The sequence below is a fragment of the Diachasma alloeum genome, unplaced genomic scaffold (genome assembly GCF_001412515.2).
Source record: "Diachasma alloeum isolate Michigan unplaced genomic scaffold, Dall2.0 Dall_scaffold_00177, whole genome shotgun sequence".
NCBI lineage: Eukaryota > Metazoa > Arthropoda > Insecta > Hymenoptera > Braconidae > Diachasma > Diachasma alloeum.
In genome coordinates, this window is record NW_021680343.1 from 1,252,490 (window position 1) to 1,267,409 (window position 14,920).

The 14,920-nt window shown below is 38.2% G+C and overlaps 2 protein-coding genes across 4 annotated transcripts in view; one reads left to right on the plus strand and one right to left on the minus strand.

Annotated features, from left to right (window-relative positions):
• Window positions 1-7,543, minus strand: part of LOC107037888 (tight junction protein ZO-1) — a 63,894-nt gene extending 56,351 nt beyond the window's left edge. For all 3 annotated transcript variants that reach the window (XM_015256703.1, XM_015256695.1, XM_015256712.1), the window contains exons 1-2: window positions 7,127-7,543; window positions 1,674-1,866 (exon numbers count right to left, since the gene is read on the minus strand). In XM_015256703.1, the coding sequence (XP_015112189.1) occupies window positions 1,674-1,866; window positions 7,127-7,421 (488 nt within the window). In that variant the 5' untranslated portion in view covers window positions 7,422-7,543. The remainder of the gene's footprint in view (window positions 1-1,673; window positions 1,867-7,126) is intronic.
• A 1,637-nt stretch (window positions 7,544-9,180) lies between these two features.
• On the plus strand, window positions 9,181-14,192 carry LOC107038143 (another transcription unit protein). The gene is made up of 4 exons (XM_015257057.2): window positions 9,181-9,286; window positions 10,417-11,968; window positions 12,709-13,253; window positions 13,943-14,192. Exons 1-4 carry the CDS (start codon window positions 9,241-9,243, stop codon window positions 14,113-14,115), a joined length of 2,316 nt encoding a protein of 771 aa, XP_015112543.1. The 5' UTR covers window positions 9,181-9,240; the 3' UTR covers window positions 14,116-14,192.
• Window positions 14,193-14,920: the final 728 nt, after the last annotated feature.

A 14,920-nucleotide genomic window follows, 5' to 3' on the forward strand; every position in this document is an offset into this window, starting at 1 on the left:
ATAAATTTCCCGGAATTGCACTTATAAAAAATTTCCTGATATGGACGCGATAAATTCAGACAGAAATCCTGTTCTGCAGTAGTGTCTCAAGTGTCGTGATAATCCGGGACAGCTAGAATTTAATAAAATCTCGGGAATTTCCCTACCCGGTTTGGATGCAGGCTGTTCCATCGAAGTTCACCCTCACAATTCCGGAAATTCGATTCACCAAAGCCTCTTGAAACTCCTCGTCTCTCTTTCTCAGATTCTCACCTCCCCACACCACCGTTGAATTCAATATCCCTTAAAGTTTTGTCCCTCAGAAACTTCCCATGCGATGTATAAGAGAGATAAGTTTCTACCAAATCCCATGTAAAACCCCTCACGAGATTCGCGGAGACGGGCGTCACCATCAGTTTAATGAGTTCTGAGGTTGATGAAAACGCGAGAAAATTTTGCCCCGCATATTAATCAATAAAATTTAATTATGGATTCTCGGCGGTGATTTATGGATCACGACGAAAGCACGAGTCCCGGAAATCCTCATACACTGATTTCGAAATCATTTACTGTTCACGTCCGCCCTGAAGGGTCAGCGTGACTCACGTCTGCCTCGTTTCCTAATCATTACTAGCGCAATTGCTCTCGTTTTCCACTATTACATTCGCAGAATCAACGAAAGCTGTAAGTGACGGTCAAACTGTTAGAGAAATATTGCAATTTCGTGGACAGTTAACTAGAAATTTTGATCAGAGTGGCATTAAGGATAGCCGAGCAGTTCAGGCAACTTTTTATGGGGGAAATCCTCTTCAGAGATTATAGAATAGACCACGAGTTTTTTTTTACGCGCAATATCAACTTTAGTTTCCGAACATTTTTTCGAGAAAACGATTTTTGAAAAAATGACATTTAACACATAGTCTAGACATGACATGACACATAGTCTTGACATGTGTGTCATGTCAAGTTGTCGACATTTCAACAAATGTGGACGTCCACATGAAAAGGGACCACTTTGTCGATTCTAGTTTCCGAGATATTCACGTTTTTGTGTCAGCAACTCCCATTTGCAGCAATGTTAAATTGTTTTTTCCATCTTCTCCAAGATGTCATTTTTGACCCTATGAAGATCATTTTGGGCTCAAAATGTGCGGAATGTTATCAATATTATCAGAGTATACATAACACCATATCGACAAAGTGGTCCTTTTTATGCGGACGTCCAAATATGGACAAAAATTCAGCCAAAAATTGTCAGTAGTGCAGATTTCGTACGTAGATGAAAAATAAATGAACAAAAATGTGCAGTTGATCGTGAGCCGAGGCCATAAGATCGTTCTACTTCCTTCAATCTCCCCGAGTAAGAGTTTATCGGGCGATTTTAAACGAGTTCAAGCTGAAGGCTGGGGCGTTCGACGCCTGGAGGCAGGCTAGCTTCCTGTGTTTCCGGTTCAGGACTGGTTGCCTGATGCACTTAAATCTTTATATAGGACTCGTATCTCTCGTGGGCCTGTTGCGCCCATCAATTCAAATCCAATCTTATCATTGGTGTAATAAATTACGAGATTTTTACTAATGCTCGAAGGTGAATTAAGACATAATGAGTCTAGGTCATAAAGATATTTTTGAGAACTATTCCCTGGCGATTCCTTCTTCTGATTCGAAATTTATGTCCCGCAATGAAATATACTCACCACTCTTTGATGCAGTCGTCGGACTCTCCGCTGCCATTAATGTCAGCACCACTGGGCTCGTCGAGTTCCCTCGGCGTTGGCGTTTCCATGGTGTTAACAACCTTTATGTCCTCCTCGTCTTCAGCCTCCTGCTCTCTAAGCTTCTGCTCACGCTTCGCCTCCTCCTCTTCACAGTCTTGCTGTTGATGCTCCCCTGCGGAATAAACACATCAATCATTCATGCTAATTGATGAGAGGATGCCATGCCACATTTCGCGGTCAAAGGTCGGAATTTTTGCGAGGCTCTGAATTTTTAACATCGAGTCATTCACACGACATCTCCATACATCAATTATTTATTTATCGATAAATAATTTAATTCTTCAGGCATATGAAGAACCATTTCATCTCAAATTGAAGTGACAGTTCCGTTTGAATTTTCAGTTTTACGAATGCAACTCCAATTTCAGAGGAAATTGTTTAATTCAGTAGCGAAGTGGTAAAACGATTTAAGTCGACTCATCTCCCAGGTGAGTTTTTGAAGAATATCTCCGAATCCAAGAGAGATAGCGAAATTTTCGTAATTACATTTGTTGTAGCTCTCAATCGGCTCTACAAAAAAGGTTATAACAACAATTTTACTATCTCCCTTAGATTCCGAGATATTCATTGAAAACTGGCGAATAGTCAAAACTGACTTATACCGCTTTACCCCTTCGCTACTGAATTCAATGAAATTGACTTTTTCAGATTCATATTACATTGAATTTAATTTTCAATTGATTGAGAAGTCGTAAAAATAATTGCCTAAATTCCCGCACTTTTCTTCAGTAACAAAAATGTCAAGAATAATTTTTGAACACTGAAAGCAGTGAAATTAGAAAAAAAGAACAATTCGAACAGTGCAAGGTTATCAAGATCAGATTTCACGATCTGAGGTGTCAGTTATCGTGAGAATTAGTTAATGAATGTCAGAATTACAAAGTCACTTCCTCTGATTCGTCAAAAATTATTCTGTTCCGAGGGGATTATGACATCCTTTCTTTCCCAGTTTAGGTGGAAAATTAGTGGTAATTACCCGAGCCAGCACCATTAGCGAAGAGACCTAAGAGGTTCCACCTAAATGGATTGACAGTCATTTGTATCGCAATACAAATGAACCCAGCCGACTTTACCGAATGGAATTAAACAGCCGAGAACAATTGAAGACTATTTAAAAAATGTCGTTAGCCATTATTTATCTCCTAGTAATTGCAATTTTCTTACTACTATTTTTCCTTGTATTTATCACGAGTTTTTTCTTGTGTCCTGGACTGTTCGGTATAAGTAGACACGAGGGTCGTGCCATCTTCGGTACCAGTCCAAGATCGCCATATCCGTCACTAGCCAGTAGTGCCAGGAACGGCTCGATTTTCACCGGAGTTTAGCGCAAATAAGTGAAGAATTGGGTGGAAAAAACCTCAACCACGATAAGTGATCAGAAAAATCCAACTGCAGTGACAACATTAAAAACTATTAAAACAAGTTTTTCCCTCATTTTCGCAATTGAGCGCCATGTTACCACGCTGATTATCCAGGTCGACTGATACAAAACACAAGGTAGGACGAACCTGTTAAATGTGATACGCTAAAACTGGTCTAGCGGTGGGAACGACTGATGTTACGACAAGTTTCGTTGATCTCCTGTCCTACAAACAACTCAAAGTCATTGCAGAAGTCCTAATGAAATATAATTTACGTAATTAGGGGAGAATTTTCTGTCAATTAGGACTTTCCGACGAAGAGGGGTCGAATAGAGTAAAATGAACATCTTGAAAGGTTTTTTAATGACTGGGAAAAGGGCGCGCTCCGTGCGCGCATGATTGGCTACACTCATCACGCCTGAAAAAATTTTATAGAAAAACCTAGCTAATTCGTTAGACAATTTTATTGGATTTCTATTGAACGTTCCATTAGTTTTTGGCCGATTGTACTGAAATGTTGAATAGAAAATATTCAACAGAAAAAGTTGATAGAATTTGATTTTTCTATATAACTTATTCTCTTCAGATATTTTCTATAGAATTTCCTCGGCTCAAATTTCCCAAGTTTTTTCATTCGATTTTTCTTTTGTTCTCGTCAAGAAAATCAAACAAAAAACTTGGAAAATTCGAGCCGAGGAAATTCTGCAGTAAATATCTCAATAGAATAAGTTATATAAAAAAATCGAATTCTATTGACTTTCTATTGAATATTCTCTATTGAGCATTTTAATAGCATCGGCCAAAAACTAACAGAAAATTCAGTAGAAATGCAATAGAATTTTCCAACGAATTTGCGAGGTTTTTCTATTAAATTTTTTCATCCCTTATTTCTGCAGATTATTTTTGATCCTCATGTATTCAAAAAATTTTACGGCGAAAAATTCACTTTATTTATGAAATCAGGTGCAAGTGTTTTCCAAGTGTGAAAATGTAACCTTTTCCGAAGAACTGTCCACCAATTTTCACGTCAATCCTCTATTAAAAAATGGTTGAAATATTTTCGGTCGGCAATCTATTTCGTCAAGCCTATGCTAGACTTAAGAATATTTCAAGTTTCTCTTAATTTATGAATAAATAATACTTATTTATATAGAAAATATATTAAATAATAATACATTATATACATAATACATAAATGTTATTATTATTAATAACATTATCAAGGTTTTATATTTATATTATACATAAATAAGTATTTTTTATTCATAAGCTAAGATGGGCGAAATAGATTGCTGACCAAAAATGTTCATCAAATGTTCACCTATTTTTTAATAGAGGATCATCTGTCGCTATTTCTGTGCATTTTTTTTTCAAAACATTTTGCGCATTTTTTTTTTTTGTAAAATCGTTGACAACATCACTTTTCGTGCATTAAAATATTAAAATACAATCTTTGAACACACACTGAAATATTTCTTCTCTCAAATACCCAATTCAACTCAAAATAGAATGCCCATCTCGTCCCATCCTCCTTGCACATACACTAGAGCACACCCGAGTGAAGAAACAACGAATCAACGATTGGTAATTAAGAAGTTACGGAAGTGAAGAAGGGGTTCCTCCCTGCCGTGGGAATTTTACTTCCCACGTTGCACAATGAGTCTTCAGTTGAAAAACAATACCCACGGTGTCCCCCTCTACTAAAATTCTACAGTCCGTTGGGCGTGCAGAAAATACTGAGGAAGAGAATTCAACAAGAATGCTCAGTTTTTCGGAAAAATTGAAAAATCAAGGCTCGTTCCAGGGGGCTTAGCTGGGGGGAGGGAATTGCCTTGCGTGTGCTACCTGAATAGACTGCATACATCGGCATTCTGTCACGTCACGGCCTCGACAGGAGTGTTTGAAAGGGGCAGGGAACGGGGGGGGGGATAGTACTAACTGAATGCAGAGAGACATTGTGTGGACAAAGGAAAAGGGAGATAAAAACGAGAAGTTTGTCTTAATTTGCCAGCGCGAGCCCCCAAGAGGTTGGACTTCTCGGATGGCCATGTGTCCAGCGCCAACTCACATTACGTCAACCACTGATAATTTTTTATGTTTTTCTTGTACTATTCCGAGAAGACCTTTTGCATCGGGAATAAGAGCATCTCTGTTTATTTGCACTGGCAAACGCCTTGGGAAACGGATAATCGCAGGCCTGAGTGGATCCTTTTGAGGGGAAAAAATATTTGTCTTTCTGAGCGTAAAATCACATCAGCTCTGATGAAAGACCCATCGATGACGATTTTCCCCAACCACTGGGATCGAAAGTAAACAGTGATCCCAATGGGCTGAACAATAAAAATAAGAAAATGGATTACTGTTTGGGAGGAAGTTTATTCTTCCGGAGTGAAATTCAAACTAGCCGAGTATAGGGTACTTGTGAATGAAATAGCGGGAGAATTTCTCAACGTTAATCAGCCGTACATCCGCAACTCTAGGAGCACGTTTCTTTTATTTCTGTATTTAACCGTGTTGACGAGGGATAAAAAAAGGTGGAAAATGAGATGTCTCTGTTCGGTAATGCCGCACGAGAGTGGCAGGCAATTTAGATTTTAATTTCCTCTTTTCTACGTAAACACTTGGGTAATGAACTATTTTGATTGCTCCACTATTTCCTCATTATTCTGCTCGTGAAATGATAAACTTTGGGAGTTTGGGGGAGGGAAGGAGTGGATTAACACAAGATTTTACTGACATTCACGAAATTTTTGGTAAAATCATATAATGTCACTGCAATTTCAAGGAATTTCATGATTGAAAATTGAAAATTTTACGGAAAAATCAGTGAATTCTTCACGGAATCACGGAATTCATGCAAAATGCTTTCTTTAATTTTTTAGTTTAGAGGATTTTTCAGGGTTTTAGGGGAAATTTTAGGCAGGAATTTCCGGTACATTTATTGGAAATATTTATCGCATTATAATTTCACTGCTATTTCAAGGAATTTCATGATTAAAAATTCAAAATTTTACGGAAAAATCACTGACTTTTTCGCGGAATCACGGAATTCATGCGAAATGTTTTCTTTAATTTTTTAGTTTGGGGCTTTTCGGGGTTTTAGGGTAATTTTAGGCTAAAATTTCCGGTATATTTATTGGAGATATTTATCGCATCATAATTTCACTGCTATTTCAAGGAATTTCATGATTGAAAATTGAAAATTTTACGGAAAAATCAGTGCATTCATCTCGGAATCACGGGATTCATGCAAAATGTTTTCTTTAATTTTTTAGTTTAGAGGATTTTTCAGGGTTTTAGGGGAAATTTTAGGCAGGAATTTCCGGTACATTTATTGGAAATATTTATCGCATTATAATTTCACTGCTATTTCAAGGAATTTCATGATTAAAAATTCAAAATTTTACGGAAAAATCACTGACTTTTTCGCGGAATCACGGAATTCATGCGAAATGTTTTCTTTAATTTTTTAGTTTGGGGCTTTTCGGGGTTTTAGGGTAATTTTAGGCTAAAATTTCCGGTATATTTATTGGAGATATTTATCGCATCATAATTTCACTGCTATTTCAAGGAATTTCATGATTGAAAATTGAAAATTTTACGGAAAAATCAGTGCATTCATCTCGGAATCACGGAATTCATGCGAAATGTTTTCTTTAATTTTTTAGTTTGGGGCTTTTCGGGGTTTTAGGGTAATTTTAGGCTAAAATTTCCGGTATATTTATTGGAGATATTTATCGCATCATAATTTCACTGCTATTTCAAGGAATGTCATCACTAAAAATTCAAAATTTTACGGAAAAATCAGTGGAAATTATGCATTTTAAGGGTTTACGGATCAAATAATCATATGATAAATTTCTTTTCAACTACACAGGAATTAGTTGATGACTTAAAAATATCTTTACCCCCCCAGATTCGCCTAAATCGAAGCTTTCCCTAGTTTCAGCTTTATTTCTCCACCAGTTTCCGAATTTTCCACCGAAATATCAAAAATTACTGATTACTCACCGGTAAGGCTGTGTTGATCAACAAGTAGATCCGTGAGAACATGGGGACACTCGGCCTCAAGTGCAAAACAGAATTCCCTGAATGCATCGAACCCCTTAGCCCCGATGACGTCGATAAATAGATCAATGTCCGCAACAGCGGATCTATCGGCGTTACCAGCAACCGCGTCCTTGTCAATTTCAGTTATAACACAACGTTTAACTAATACACTCAGCAAATCGGTTGTATTTAATTCACGGAGTAGTGACGCCTTGTGTCGTGATAAAAGCGTCTTAACTTCGGACGAACCGGCCATGCTCCCGTCAACCACGGATGTTTCCTACCGAGCAACAGGTGTCACTAACTCGGGCTAAAACGGAGCTTCTTCCTTCTGGTTCGTGTGTACCCCCTTTGGCATTACATCCCTACCGCCGTGCTTTCCACTCTCCCCTACTTCAATTCGGACGAGTTTCTCGGGAGCTCGCGTGTCCGTGGAAACGACGCGGCGGAAGTTACTGCCGGCTCCATCTCGCGGGGGAATCCTCAAACTCGGGGAGATTTTGCTCGGTACATAAATGTGCAGTTTCAGTTGAATTTTGGGTCTGGAAGTATAAATATTTGATTTTTTTTATTTATTTAAACTCGGAACAACAACCAAGTTCTTGGTGACTCTAGTAAGAANGTACTAGGAAAGACGCGCGCTAGCTAGATTGCATGGAATAATGCATTTATTTGATAATATTTGTAGAATTACAACTCGATGTAGTTTCAATCATTTGCTATTCCTATTTGTACTAACATATACTTCTTTCTTCTCGAGAAATATCTTATGTAGTGTAGGGGAGGTTGGGGTAAAACGGACACTTTTGACTTTTTTTAAAATGTTAATGAGGGATTGAAATGTTGAGAAAATTCAATTTTTTTTTTTCAATACAAAGAACAACTCTTTCCCTTTGTGACGAGCCTGTAAGAAATTTGATACATTTTGTTAAATATTCAGTTAAATATTCATTATATTAGATGGGGGGGGGGGGGTAAAACGGACACTTTTGACTTTTTTTTAAATGTTAATGAGGGATTGAAATGTTGATAGAATTCAATTTTTTTTTTTCAATACAAAGAACAACTCTTTCCCTTTGTGACGAGCCTAAACTGAGGTCAATTGGTAAATTTGTTTCTAAGTTATGAGGAATTTTAAAAAAATCTAGTGTCCATTTTACCCCAGCCACCCCAAGTATATTTTCATTAATTTGAGTAGTTTAAATATTTTTTTAGCATTTTTTCTTCATTTAGTAGGGCGAACAGGTCAATCTCTGGATGGGGATTAGTTTCTGGACGATTTGAACTTGCGTTGAATGTTCCACAAATAAAATGAAAATTGTACTGATTATTTCACCTTTCAATAATATTCTTCGTGTATAATTTTATCATTTCCTTTAATAAATAAAAAAACTACGGCCCAGTCGTCCAGAAATTAGGGGTTTCGGTTGCATTCAACTATTTTTTAAATTAATTGTTCTTTGTTTCGGTATTTTCACTTCAAATGATTTTTTTCTGCTAATTAATACATTCCTGAAGGTATGGAAGCCATCATATCCCCATTTAGGCGATTCTCATTCCCCTGCTGAACCTATTTTGTCTAGTTACTATTAGTTTCATGTTCCTTCTGATGTTTGCATATTTTAGACAGTTCGTTAGTATACGTTTCACTGACATGATTCCTCTGCAGCCTTGACATGTTGGGGAAAATATTTCAATTTATATTCTAGGATTCATCGGTATTTTAATAATTTATTCTCAAGAAAAAAATACAAGAATGCACGGTTTTGAAGAGAAAAACACGAGAAAGCATAGCGCATTCGCTAAGAATTTCGATTGGGAATTTACTGGAAATTCTATTAGTTATAGTTAAGTTTCATAAAAATTAAAATTTTCATTTTTAAGTACACCGCAATAGATTGAGAAATTAAAATGATCAAAACTCTCAGAACGTTGTTTCCCATTTTTACATTCGAATAAAAAAGCTTATCATGTGTTGGTAACAATGACAGCTCTATGTTTTATTTTAGCCGCTAAGTAAACAGTTGTCGTGAGCAAGATCTCGTGTTATTATTCCAATTTTTAATTAAAAAATAATGCCAATCACTGGACTCAGCCGTCGAGATTCCTCCGGAGACTCCGGTAAGTAAAACTCCTAAAAATCAAAACACTCCACCCGCAAAAACCTTTCTGTTTCATTTATCGAGTGAATCATAGGTTAGAATTAGAAAGTGGAGGCTAGCAAGATCTCAGGGCCTTCAAACATTGTTAAAGCACGAAACGACTCGTTTTTACCCAAAAAAATTTACCCCTGCGTTTGTTTGACCCTTAAACCTCAAAAAACTCCAAATGGAATTTTCCATTGTCGAATATTCCGCTAGTTCCAGCTTCACTACACTGAGAGAAAAACTACAAAGTTCTCAAACAAGTCTTACTTGTACCAAGAAAATAGTTTTTTGAAAATTATCAAAAAAGGGTTTTTTTGTGCCAAACATGCAGAGAATGCGCCAGAATGAAAAATTTTTGTCGAAAAAATAGATTTAGTAGTTCAAAAAAAATTACATTCTCTTTAGGGAAGCATGGGGCAAAATGAAACACGGGGCAAAATGAAACAGTGGGAAAATCTCGTCATCTAAAGGAGATAGGACATTTTTGAAGAGGACCTTTTTTGTAGCTTGTAAAATTCTCTACAAAAAAGGTTCCCATGAAAATCGTCCTATCTCCCTTAGATCACAAGATTTTCTTGCTGTTTCATTTTGCCCCGTGTTTCATTTTGCCCCACCGTCCCCTACATGCAAGAAATGTTATTTCTAGCACTACTCCTTTGATATTCCATACTCCCATTCGTATTTTGCTCCCGAAAAATCTTTGTTTTATGCGAATCAAGGGATAGTAGTTTTTCATTTCGGCTGTCTAATAATCACAGACAAAAAATGAACCCTTAACTGAAACAATCATAATGATACGATAGAAACCTTGTAATTAGGGATAAAATATTTGTTGATAAATTTTCCTCTGTATGAGATATTTTCATCCTGAAAAGGCACCGTCTGGTGTGAATTATCCGCCTCTTGAGCCAAATATTTCGTTGCTGTCGAAAGCAGAGCAATTATTCATGTTTGAGACTTTCAAATTCGAACTGAACAAATTCTTTTTTGGCAATTGTCAACTAGCGATTTTATTGGCCCAAACAAGACTTGTTTAACAACGTGTTTGTTTTTCTCTCAGTATAGAACTGCTTAAAAAATCCTGGAAATCTCGTTCTCCCTCAGGTTCTGAATCAGAGAGTGGTTCAGCCTCATCAGCCTCCTCTCGCAGTGGTTCCCCGGCATCTCGTGCCCCAGTTCCCACCCCAGGGAACCCCAGGAACGATCGTTCAGACGTTGAGGACGGGCCACAGTCCCCCGGATCCCAACGAGTGAGTCGAAGTCGTTCCAGAAGTACTCACAGATCAGCCCCAAGTGCAGGAGCTTCCCCAGCTCGATCAGGCTCCCGCCACTCAAGCCCTGGATCCCCCCGGAGCAACCAGTCAGGTTCACGTAGATCAAGATCTCGAAGTGCATCAGGCTCCCGCAGATCAGGATCCCCAGCTGGCAGTGCAAGATCCGAGAGCCCCAAATCCCCAGGAAGCCAACGATCCAATCAATCCAATCGCTCGAGATCTAGGTCAGGCAGTCGTAAGTCAAATGCATCAGGCTCTCCAAGGAGCAGACGATCAGGAAGCCAGAGATCTAATGCCTCAGGATCTCCGAGAAGCAGAAGATCGGGGAGTCCATCATCCCTGAAGAGCAAACGTTCAGGGAGTCACGTGTCACGAACTAGCAGACGATCGGACTCCCCAGGATCCCCCAAGACTGCACGATCAGGCAGTGGAAGCCCTGAGAGTGCGAGATCTCGCAGTGGCTCTCCAAAAAGTGGAAGATCCAAATCAAGATCAAAGTCAAGATCTAAATCTAGATCAAAGTCAAGATCTAAATCTAGATCAAAGTCAGGATCCAAGTCTAGATCTAAATCTAGATCCAAGTCAGGATCCAAGTCGAGATCTAGATCAAAGTCAAGATCCAAATCTAGATCAAAGTCAAGATCCAGATCCAAATCCGGATCTAAATCCCCATCGAAATCACGATCTGCAAGTCCAAGAAGTAGAAACAGATCTCCTGAGAGTGGAAGAGCCACTAGTCCCAAGAGCAAAGGGGGAAGTGATAATGACAGTGATGTTGAACAGGTGAAGAGAAAACGAGAGGGCAGTGCTTCAGGTTCAGACACTGAGAAGGCACCGCCGAAGAAGCAGAGGCCACTGATTGATTCGGATTCGGACGAGGGGGAGCAGCCAAAAGACCCTGAACCCACGGCTGATGCGCTGTTCGGTGATGCCAGTGACATCAGCACTGATGAGGAGAAGGAGAAGGAGGGGGAACCAGAGGAAGGGAATGAGAAGAGAAAGAGCAGGAGCAGGAGCCGAAGCAGGAGCAAGAGTAGAAGTAAGAGTAGAAGCAGAAGCAGGAGTAGGAGTAGATCGAGAAGCAGAAGTCGCAGTCGAGGACGCTCTGAGAGTGGGGGTGAGGGTCCCACTCAGGGGGATAATGAGGACAAAGAGAAGGAGGATGAGCCTGAACCCCCTCCAGAGACCAGGATCGACGTCGAGATTCCGAAAATAACGACTGATCTTGGGAGGGAAATTCATTTTGTTAAACTGCCCAATTTCTTGTCTGTGGAGACTAGACCGTTCGACCATGAGACGTATGAGGATGAGATTGACGAGGAGGAGACGCTGGACGAGGAGGGAAGGGCCAGGTTGAAGCTCAAGGTGGAGAATACCATCAGGTTTGTAAGGATTTTAGTTCAGAAATTTCAAACTATTTTACGAGATTAATACGATGAACAGGTAGGGGATAATTCACCTGGGAATCACGATGAGAATATTAATGAAATTAATCCTTTGAAGAATTGAAAATATCATACATTGAGAGAAAAACGAACAAGTTCTCAAACAAGTCTTGTCTCAGCCAACAAAATCGTTAGTTGAGAATTACAAAAAAAAAGTTTTTGGTTCGAATTTGAAAGTTTCAAACATGAATTATTGCTCATACAAGACGATGCCTTTTTAGAATACAAATATCTTTTGCAGAGGGAAATTTACAGAAATATTTTGTCCCCAAGTTACAAAATTGCTGTCATATTATTATTATTTCATTTAAGAATTTTGTCTGTGATTATTGAATAGCCGAAACGACAAACTACTATCCCTCGTTTCATATAAAAAGAACATTTGCTGGGAACAGAGAATAATTTTTTTTGAAAAGACTTACTCCATTTTTGCAATAAAAATTTTCAATCTCAGCGCGGGGTTCGCATATTTGACACAAAAAAATCCTTTTTTGGTCATTTTTAACAAACGATTTTCTCTCAATGTACGAAGTTTCAAAAATTCATGAAAAAAGAAATTGTGTAAATTTTTGCCACGATACTAGCTAAAATTTTGAGAAATCTACCTTGCGAAACAATAAGTGTATTTTAATAAATAAAAAACGATTTAATCTGTCGGTAAACCCTGATTACCACAGGTGGAAGGACGTCTTTGGGGATGATGGGAAGATGAGGAAGGAGAGCAATGCGAGGTTCGTAAGGTGGTCTGATGGAAGCATGTCTCTCCATCTGGGCTCTGAGATATTTGATGTTTACAAGCAGCCACTCCAGGGGGACCACAATCACCTTTACATCAGACAGGGAACTGGGCTCCAGGGGCAGGCAGTTTTCAGGACGAAATTGACGTTCAGGCCGCACTCCACTGAGTCCTTCACCCACAGAAAAATGACGATGTCGTTGGCCGACAGATCTCAGAAGACTTCAGGGATCAAGGTTCTGTCGCAAGTGGGGATGAATCCTGATCAGAATCGATACGAGATGATTAAGAAGGAGGAGGAGAAACTGAGAGTCGCCATGAGGGCCCAGACCAAAACCAAGAAGTCCAGTGGAAGTGGACGAAGCTCAACGAGGGCTTCTGGAAGCTATGGGACTGATGCTTATCATGATGATGGCTCGGATGACGAGGGGGCTATTTCACTCGCTGCTATCAAGAGTAAATACAAAAAAGGAGCACCAGCTAAAGGTAATGTTCATTCACTCGTTCATTTACTGTATTTTATCCACTCCATTCAGTGTGCATTGGCTTTTCCATAAAAGTTTTCAATTTCCAATGACGAAATTCCTTGAAGTTTTAATTTTCCTGATTTCTACCAATTTTCATGGAATAATTAAACTGAAATCTACAGTCTTCGTTAATTTTTTAATAAAATTGTAAATTTTCAATGATAAAATTCCTTTAAATTTCGACAAGTTTGTAAACAGGGAATTGAATCGTTCAAAAATGATGAATACAAAAGGACATTCATACAGGATATGTATCTCATCTCGAAATTTATTCAGAGCGTAATTTTTTCTGGGGATGTTTTCATTTTTGAGTTATAGCAAAACGAAAATTTCCCACTTTACTTATTTTCTCAATTAAAATATACATATTTAGCTTTGAATAAAGCAGAATTTTCCTGACTTATTAATTTTCATGGAATAATGAAACTAAAATCTATAGTTTTCATGAATGTCTTAATAAAATTGTGTCACTCGTTCATTTACTGTATTTCATCCACTTCATTCAGTGTCCATTGATTTTTCCATAAAAATTTTCCATTTCCAATACCGAAATTCCTTGCAATTTCAGAGTAACTGCAGGCAAAAAATTTTCAACACTGTAATCTTCTTAATTTACTCATTCAATCACTATTTTACTTTGCTCTTCAGAAAAAGAAAAGATTTACTCGTCCGACGAGGAAGACTCTGACTTTGAAACAACCAGACCCAAGAAAAATTTCAAAGGAAAAGTATTAAAGGATTCTGACGAGGAGTCAAATGCCACATCCGACAGCGCCTCAGGGAGCGGTGGAGAGGACGCTGCTGCTGCTGGTAGTGATTAATTCCTGGGAAGAAAGTTGTCGATACTTTAAAAACAATCATTTTCATGTGACAGTAAACAATAAACAGTTCAAGATGAATAAAATAATTCATTTTTTTACATTCGTCACCACTGGACCGCTTTTATTCCAAATACAAGTTACAGTCATAATTCTTTAACTTCTAAGATTGAAATCGCCCATTAATACTCCATGGGTAAAAAATTATCGGATAAAGTATCGTTGCGAGAGTGAACAATCCCTCAAATTTCTATCAATCACTTTGACGTCAGTTGTACAAACGTTTGAATTGTCTCAGTGGCACAATTGTTACGGTCTTCCACTATTGCACTGTTGACTAATTTACTCAATCGTCATTGTTCTCAAAATATAAAACAACTGATTCACCCAGTGTTGAATTATTCTGCACACGATCATTGAGTGTAGTACAATGTGTCAAAAAATCCCCAAATACTGGAATCATCGCTCAACCCCTCTGAACCCTTAATTCAAAGGTATCTTAACTTTACACATGCTTAAGTAATAAGACACTTAATCCATAAATTCTTAACATCCTGACTAATATACATGAGAGAGGCTTAAATAAATAAACGGTTTACTTACAAGCTGTGACTCAAATATCTTCCCAAAAATTAATCACCAACTTTGGGACTGTTAAAAAAATTGTCAAACACGTTGTACAATTGTTTAAAAGTGGCAATGCAGTGGCAAAATTTTTTAAGAACACTTGAGCATGGATTAGAGGTGAAAAACGCATTTTATCACAATAGAGGGATACGTAGAGAGCCGATTAATACAATTGTGCGTT